The sequence below is a fragment of the Odontesthes bonariensis genome, chromosome 9 (assembly GCF_027942865.1).
Source record: "Odontesthes bonariensis isolate fOdoBon6 chromosome 9, fOdoBon6.hap1, whole genome shotgun sequence".
Lineage (NCBI taxonomy): Eukaryota > Metazoa > Chordata > Actinopteri > Atheriniformes > Atherinopsidae > Odontesthes > Odontesthes bonariensis.
The window spans coordinates 38556651-38565040 of NC_134514.1; the positions used below are offsets into that span (position 1 = coordinate 38556651).

General features: G+C 43.0%; 1 protein-coding gene across 1 annotated transcript in view; it reads left to right on the forward strand.

Annotated features, from left to right (window-relative positions):
• ulk2 (unc-51 like autophagy activating kinase 2) overlaps nt 1-5739 on the forward strand; it is a 42560-nt gene extending 36821 nt beyond the window's left edge. The window contains exons 24-27 of the mRNA XM_075474196.1: nt 20-138; nt 2182-2339; nt 2458-2593; nt 3157-5739. Of these exons, the coding sequence (XP_075330311.1) occupies nt 20-138; nt 2182-2339; nt 2458-2593; nt 3157-3221 (478 nt within the window). The 3' untranslated portion in view covers nt 3222-5739. The remainder of the gene's footprint in view (nt 1-19; nt 139-2181; nt 2340-2457; nt 2594-3156) is intronic.
• The last annotated feature ends 2651 nt before the right edge of the window (nt 5740-8390 follow it).

Consider the following 8390-nt stretch of genomic DNA (forward strand, 5'->3'; position numbering starts at 1 on the left):
ACTGTGCTGCCCCCTACAGGCAGGTGGAGCAGTTGGTGCTCTACATGAAGGCAGCTCAACTCCTTGCTTCCTCCCTTCATCTTGCAAAGGCTCAGATCAAATCTGCCAAACTCAATCCCTCCACTGCTGTAAAACAGGGTGAGCACATTTCCCTCTTCCTCTTTGTTTACTCAACTTTAATTTATTCAATGTGATAATCTGGGAAATGGTTGGGTGGCTCACTGCATTAGCTTAAAGGGGAACTCCGGGGCATTTGAAGCGCATTTCCATTGCTAGAGGTTGTCAAATACTGATAGTAGGACACAGAGAGGTGCAAATCTGCGCTCCCTGTGTGGAGATCGCGCTGTTCGCACAGCCTGTCATGCGAGGCTAATACGTGGTGGCTAAGGGGCAAATTCTAAACCTTCCATGTAAAACAACAACTTTAAAACATTAAAACAATATTACTGGGCATGTATTGTTGTAATGTTTTAAATACTTGAACGCAGTTTTTCTAGAGAAGATAATTGTTTTGTATATGGGATTATCGTCCATCGACTCTTTTGGGCTTTCACATGCGCGAGCCTACAACCAGCCGGTGAGTTACATGCTGTTTATAAAGTTGTTTTGTAACGTCCCCATGCCAGTAATGTGAGAACCATGCATATGGTTTTGATGGTAAGGCTTGTGACTTTATTGTCGGATGGTTTATAAAGTGGTGTGACGTTTCTGCAGTGTGCAAGTTGTTTTACGTGGAAGGGTTAGCGCTTGCCCCTTAGCCACCACGTATTAGCCTCGCATGACAGGCTGAGCGAACAGCACGATCTCCACACAGGGAGCGCAGATTTGCACCTCTCTGTGTCCTACTATCAGTATTTGACAACCTCTAGCAATGGAAATGCGCTTCAAATGCCCCGGAGTTCCCCTTTAAAGGCCTACAGAAAGCTGACACTACACCCAATACATAATGATGATACATACACAGAGGAACAATAATGATCATTGGACTCTACACCAAAACATTTCATAAACGCATGAAATTTGCGATTTTGAATTTGCCGCTTGGAAATCCTTCCTGGAATTCCAGACTGGGGGCGGGGCTTCCGTGTGACGTCACATGTGCCATGGGTTTTCCTGGCTGCCGCTATTGTAGTACGCTTGTTGAGTGGTGAAGGCAATAAAACGTTGGGTTCAGTGCAGTTTTTATTGCGAGTAGATGTACGAAGTGCTGTGGGTGCGTGTGTTGCCCTCAGCAGCAGCAGCTCACACCACCGGGGACAGAGGAAGCAGAGAGACCCGCGGTCTTGTGTCTGTGTCTCCCTGTTCGCCTGCCTCCTCTCTGGTGAAATCATCCCGCCGTGTTCAGCTCCCTGCGGTGTGGACGCTCAGGGGGAATCCACCTGGCGGAGAGCGGACACACCTCGGGATGGTTGCCCTGAAATCGCTCTGCCGGCTGATTTCCGCTCTTCCCCCTGAGTGTCCGCACCGCAGGGAGCTGAACATGGCGGGATGATTTCACCAGAGAGGAGGCAGGCGAACAGGGAGACACAGAGTTCCGACCGCAGGTCTCTCTGCTTCCTCTGTCCCCGGTGATGTGAGCTGCTGAGGGCAACACACGCACCCACAGCACTTCGTACATCTACTCGCAATAAAAAATCACCATGATCACCATCATCGTCCCCACTGCTCTCGGACTCGGACTCCGACCCACTGTCACTGGCAATGGCTGGCTCGAACCTGTATGGTTCTAGCCCCAATCCCTCCTCGGTTTCTTCTTCAGGCTCTTCATTGTCTTCTTCATTGTCATCAACAATGTTAGGCTCGAAATTTGCCGTGAAGAAGCTGTCCAGGTCTGGCAAACTGCTGGCTTCGCTACTAGAACTACTGGTATCAGACATGGTGATTGTTCCAGCAGTTGGCACGCGTGACGTCACGCACCTGTCGTCGGTTTGCCAAAATTCGAGTCAAATGTGGTGATAGTTCATTGGGCCTAATCAAGACTATCCAGGGGCCTAAACTTATTTTAAAATCATAAAAAAATTCTATGGTATATAAGGAATCGATCTGCTATTTCAGTTTTGTGCAAAAAATCACCTTTCTGTAGGCCTTTAAGAAACAAGCTTGTGTTCTATGCATATATTTATTTGCTCAATTAAACAGCAAACATGGATAAAACAAAAATCTCTCCCTTCATTCTCACAGTGGTGAAGAGCCTAAATGAGCGCTACAAAAGCTGCATCTCCCTCTGTCGGCAGCTGACGGACAGACTCAACCACTTCTTCTCTGATAAGCAGCGCTTTGTGGATGAGATCAACAGCGTCACTGCAGAGAAGCTCATCTACAATCATGCTGTGGAGATTGTGAGTCACACACACGGATTATTAAAGTTAGGTTACAAAGTTTTACTTTGTAACAGGCAGCCATGGTTGATGCTGCTCAGCGTAATGGAATGATGGTTGGTGTCTGTTTGTCTGTCAGGTTCAGTCAGCAGCTCTGGATGAGATGTTCAAGCAAACAGAGGACATAGCCTACCGCTACAGCAAGGCCTCCATGCTGCTGGACGGCCTGTCAAAGATCCTACAAGATCCCACTGATACTGAGAACGTGATTAAATGTGAGGACACACCGAGGCTCACACACATGTACACTGAGAGAACCACCAGTATGAACAAACTGGCTCTAAAATGGCATGTTCAAAGGTTTTAAGAGACCCAGTTACTCAGAATGTTATCTTTAGAAGAAACCAAATTCAAACCCTGAATGAGTAATGTTCATACAGTATTGTGCACCTTATCTGGCACCATGCTGTGGTGTTTGAGGGAGTGAAATATCTCGTAGGCTCTCACACATCTCTTATTGTCATGCCATTATGTCAAACCAGTATCTGATCCATTACTAACAATGACAAAAGCATTTGAGGCTCTGCTCTGCTGTGTGCCCCTTTCATTTTTTTTTTACTCTGGAGTGCTGTTCCTTGTGGCTTAAATGTTCATAAACAGAAAGAGTTAGAAGTACAGGGAAAAAGTCCTGGGGGGGGGGGGGGGGGCACAACTTTTACTGATGATTAAACCTCATATCATCATATTGTATAAAAAGATTAGATTTAACCATGTAGTCTCTTCCATCTGTAAAGGGAGTTGTTTGTAATGATCTTTGTTTTGTGTTTGATTCCTGCAGATAAGGCCAGTGTGGACCGCAGGATATCAGCTCTGTGTTACTGTACTGTCACTCTGTACGAGTAGCAGGCTGGGCCTACACACACACACACACACACACACACACACACACCACAGAGGGACCATGTCCTAAGACTTTTGACAACCATTCTTGAACCCCCATTCCCTCCTGTAGCAGTTGGAGCACTTTTCCTTTGTTTGGTTTCACATGTGTTTGTCATCAGTTTGTTTTACTGGCTGCATTGTGGACTGAGCTGTGATAGAAATACACATTTACAACCAAAGATGACAAAAAATTGAGAGAAAAAGGTCGGAAACCACATGTGGACGTCAAAGCATGAACTGTTCGCTGTGATGGTGGCCCAGCATGTGTGTGTGTGCACATGCATACATGTATATATGTTCAGAGGATCGGGAGACACTGATGTGGACTTCAAAAAGACTCGAGCTCTGAATGAAGAAACCTCTTTTTAAATTTTGTCAAATGTTATTTACTCTGTTTAAGTTGTTTATCTGATTATTTATTGGTTTAAATGAAATCTTCTGCCGGTCTTGAACACCTCAAGTATTGAAGTGGATGGAAAAGAAAAAAAAAGAAAAAAAACCAACAGAAGGCTTGAAGCCACACACTGTAACAGATCCAACTCAGAGACTACATGGACTTTCCCAGAAAACAAGCCTCCTGTTACAGAAAGCAGACAGCCATGAGAACAAAGGATCCTGTAGATTTGTAATTGCTTTGTTTTTAATTTTCTTCTTATTAGCTGAAGCACTTTATTGTGGAATGAGAGTTGGAAACCCATATCTGAAAATAGAAATGTGAATACAGACGGGGCAGTTTTTTTTCTTTATCACTCTCACTTTGAAAACAAACTTACTTTGTGTGCATGATCAACAAGTCCACACAAGTGCATCCATTCCCCATAAGGCAGCGTGCTGGAGATGGTCTGGCATGCAGTGAAATGGACTACAATCTGTAGAGGACAACAGGTGCACGCTAAAATATTTCATCTTAAAGTAACAAAATGGATAATAAAATTTAGATGAATATGTCGGAACTGTCTTTTTGCACCTGGTATGTAAAGCTCCTAAAAGGGCCCATAAAACTCTGACCATTGCTTATCGCATGGTTTCCTTTGGAAGCTTCCAGGAATGATTGTGACTTGTTGATCATGTTATTCACAGTTCTGATGAGTGAGGGTGACTTTGGGGGGATGGGGGCTCATTCTGTTGGACACTTGGAGGAAAAGAGCATGAGCATGTGGCAGCAGGTCCTCCTTTCAGGACTGCAGCGCTGAACGGCCAATCAGGTATCCACTGCAAATCCTGATGAAGTCAAACCCAACCATCAAATTACTTGACCAGTTACCATATTAATAAGTATCATTATACTAAAAGAACTGCAGCTTTTTATGTTCTGTTAGAAACCGTAGCTACTTTAAAAAAAAAAAAAAAAAACTAAACTTGATGTTTGCATACTTGTATACATGTGAATGCGGTCCCTTTCTGTGGAAGGGGAATGTGTGTGTGTGTGTGTGTGTGTGTGTGTGTGTGAAATCAGATTTAGGGGCGTCTGTGTTGCCGTCAGATGCCCTACCTGTCAAAGAGCACAAATCTTTATATGTAAATAGATGAATTTGTATTGATTTTATTCATGTCTGCCAAGGGTTTAGTGAGGAAAAACAATTTAGGCACAATAGTAGTGTGCCAAAAGTGATAACATGACTAATGGCAGCTCCAAAAGTTTCCAGAAAACTCTTTCTACCAGGACTGTTCTTTGTTGAGATCACATTCATTTGCGCACAATTCAGAACATGAAATGAGTGCGACGTTCATACTCCCTTTTACATATTTTGAGACTTATTATATCACTATCTCCACTGCCCTATAGCATCCCTCTGCCTACCCCTAAAGTTATCTGCTGTGATCCACAGTATCTGTACTGTATGTATGAGTTGCCATGTGTGCATTAAGGTCAGTAGTATCTAGTTGGAGATGGAAAAGGAGGTGCCTTCTTCTGAAAACGTAGGCCTGCTCCTCTGTACAGATGTGGGAACGTTCTTTATCCTCTGTATTATCACATTCACAGGCGCTTTGTGGGTTTGATCCTATGATGTATGTTCCCTCTTTTCTAAACATATCTGGTTTTGAGTTTTCACTTGTTTGTCAGGAGTGCTCTGAACCACTTAAAGCCTTTTACTGCACACAGTGAAGAGTGGTAAATCAAGCCGATAGAAACCCAACTGAATCTTTCCACTGTATAGTTTTGGACTTGTATAGAACATGTACATTTTTAGATAAATTTAGCATGGGTACCACGTCTGCATTTTCCCCTGTAGAATCACTAGAGTATTGAATGTATGTACCCTGTTGTTTTGCACCTTTCCAGCTTGATCAGAATGCATTTTAAAAGAACCCTGTTGTCAGTCACTACCCTGAAGATGCAACATTTTCCAATAACCTTATTTTTTCCTCTTCCCCTAGAGAGATATGTTATGTCATATTTGTGTCTCCCACCAACAGGTGTCTCTTGTTCTTTATGGAACCCAAATACAATCTTTGTTATTAAAAAGGGGGAAATGAATCTGTCTGGGAGTGCTTTTTTCCATGCTTATTATTGCATAGGGTCATAGATACTGAGATTTTGTCATCCATCTTGAAAAAGTTTGTGTTCAACTTTTTTTTTTTTTTTTTCTTTCTCAAGCATAACATGACGACTGAAGGTATGGTAGCATAATTCCAAATAGTTTGAGTGGCTTCCAGCTGTCCAAGGTCAGTCAGCAACGGGTGCGATAAAGTAAGAGCATTTTGCTGGACAAAGACTGAGTATTAAGTTCAATGAGTTTACAAAGTACCTGAGAAGTAGGTACACTCCAGTCAAATATCGCATAAATGTAAAATGGTTCAAATAGTTTTACTGCTCACAAATTGTGTTGCTAACATTTGAAGGTTAAAATATTTCCACTTAAGAAGAATGAAGTCACAGCTCAGACTTCCTCTTTTGTAAGCACAAAACCACATTAAATAAAATGTTTGAACTTTAAGTACTCATTTTTTTTTGGGGGGGGGGGGGGTGGCTTTTTATGCCTTTATTATTTAGGACAGTGTAGAGACAGGAAGCAGAGAGAGGGGGAATAACACGCAGCTAAGGGCCGTCCGATGCGGGATTCGAACCGGGACCAGCTGCAGCGAGGACTATAGCCTCTGTACATAGGGCGCCTGCTGTACCCCCTACGCCACAGACCACCCCGAACTTTATGTACTCATTGACTAATCTATAGAGCCTTGCTTTTAATTACTGTGATGAGCCTTCCATCCATAAAGCCTGTCCATTTTCTGAGCTGTTCATGATCAACTTTAACTTAAAGGGACACTTTGTAATTTCTTCCCCCATCTAGTGGTGCAATTTTATTTTGCAAAGTCGAAGGAATTTGCTCTCTAGCGCCTCGCATTTTCAAATGCAACTTCTTGAACTACGGCAGGCGGTATGTGTCAAGATTCAAGAAGCTACAGCTTCAGACTCAAGGTCCATACAAACAAAAAGACATCAAGACACACAGTACAAAGGATTACATAACACACATACAATAACACTATAAATACAGATGACAGATAACATGTCAGATAACATAAGTTGACATAGCCTTTGGTGTGCAAGCAACGCAATTAGTCATATTCCGGGAGTTACCGGAAGTGACGTCGACACAGCGTTAGCGTTAGCAGCAGTGTGTAGTTGCTATCTGGAAAGTGTTCTTTTAAATAAACTCCCGGTAAACTTAAAAAACTTTCTAATGCCTCGTTTTGTGAGTTAAGAGCCTATGTGTACTACGGCAGAAGTTTGGTAACAATCAATACATTATTAGTGGGATAATTTACCAGATAAAATCTATTTACCATTAGCGGCTGTAATAAGCCATTCGGCGGACGTGACGTCAAAATGACGTCATTTCCGCTTGCAGGCCTGGCGTTGGGGAAAACGCGATTCGAAGTGCTTTATGTCCCTCTCGGCACTTCGTCGTTTTTCATAGACCGGAAGGACATGGCAGCCTCCATAGAGCTTGCCCGCTCTATGTAGATACAGACAAGTTATTCTTCACTCAGGAGGATAAGTGAGATTTTTGACAGAGATCATTTTACACCAATGAGGACTAATTTATGAATGAATATGGTGATTTGAGCTAATAAATGACTTAATTTATTACATAGTGTCCCTTTAATGACCTAGACGCAGGTCTATCCTTTTGATTATTTCAGAGTCCATTTCTTCTGTCTAAGTAGGTACTCGGGTATGTCTTTCTTTGCCAAAGTTTGAACCTTGAACTTGTGAATCTGATTCACTGGTGGTCACGTTGTAGCCTTCTTCATCCTTCCAGTTCGTACAACTGGTTCAGGAACATGGTGGCACATAATGGCTTCCAGGTAGCTTCACTTTTCATTTCTCTCTCTAAATTTGAAGTTCTTTTGTTGCTGATTCATACCAATGCTTCTTTTAGTGTTTTTGTAACCCTACTGACTATTTGAAATAAAACATCTGACTGTAAGGTTGCTCCTAAGTGATTGAGCTAGCTCAAGATTGTTGTACCCATCTTGAGAGGCATTTTCCTGTTTTTCTACTTTTCAAAAGCGGCTGTGAAATAATTTTGCAGATTTTACTACACTGCAAGTGTTCATTAGTTTAGGCCATACTCTCCTTCATTTCACAAATATAGTTCCATAACTTGATATTCATTCCATGTTGCATAAAATGCCAGATATTTGATACTGTTAAACTGAAAGTTGTGCTCCCTTTCCACATATTTGTGGCGTTTCTGGTATGTTTGCTTTGGTGTCTTGTTTAAAACACATTGTTGTAGAACATTCAACAACATGTCTGGTGTAGTTTTTTCTTTGTAAGTGTTGAGATGGGCAGTAAAGGCTAGTTTAAACAGGAAGCTTTAGGCAGAGAGTTGGTGCAGACCAACCAGGTGTTTATTCACCCACAACAAACCACACACATAGACTGGCCTCTGTCTCTCAGGTAGCCTAAGGTCATGACCTTAGTGTTCCGGGCCCGTCCCACTGGGAGGAGACCCCGGGGAAGACCCAGGACTCTCGGCTGGCCTGGGAACGCCTCGGGGTCCCCCCAGAAGAGCTGGAGGAAGTGGCCAGGGACAGGGATGTCTGGGTTTCTCTGCTCAAGCTGCTGCCCCCGCGACCCGATCCCCGGAGAAGAGGCAGATGATGGATGGATGGGCT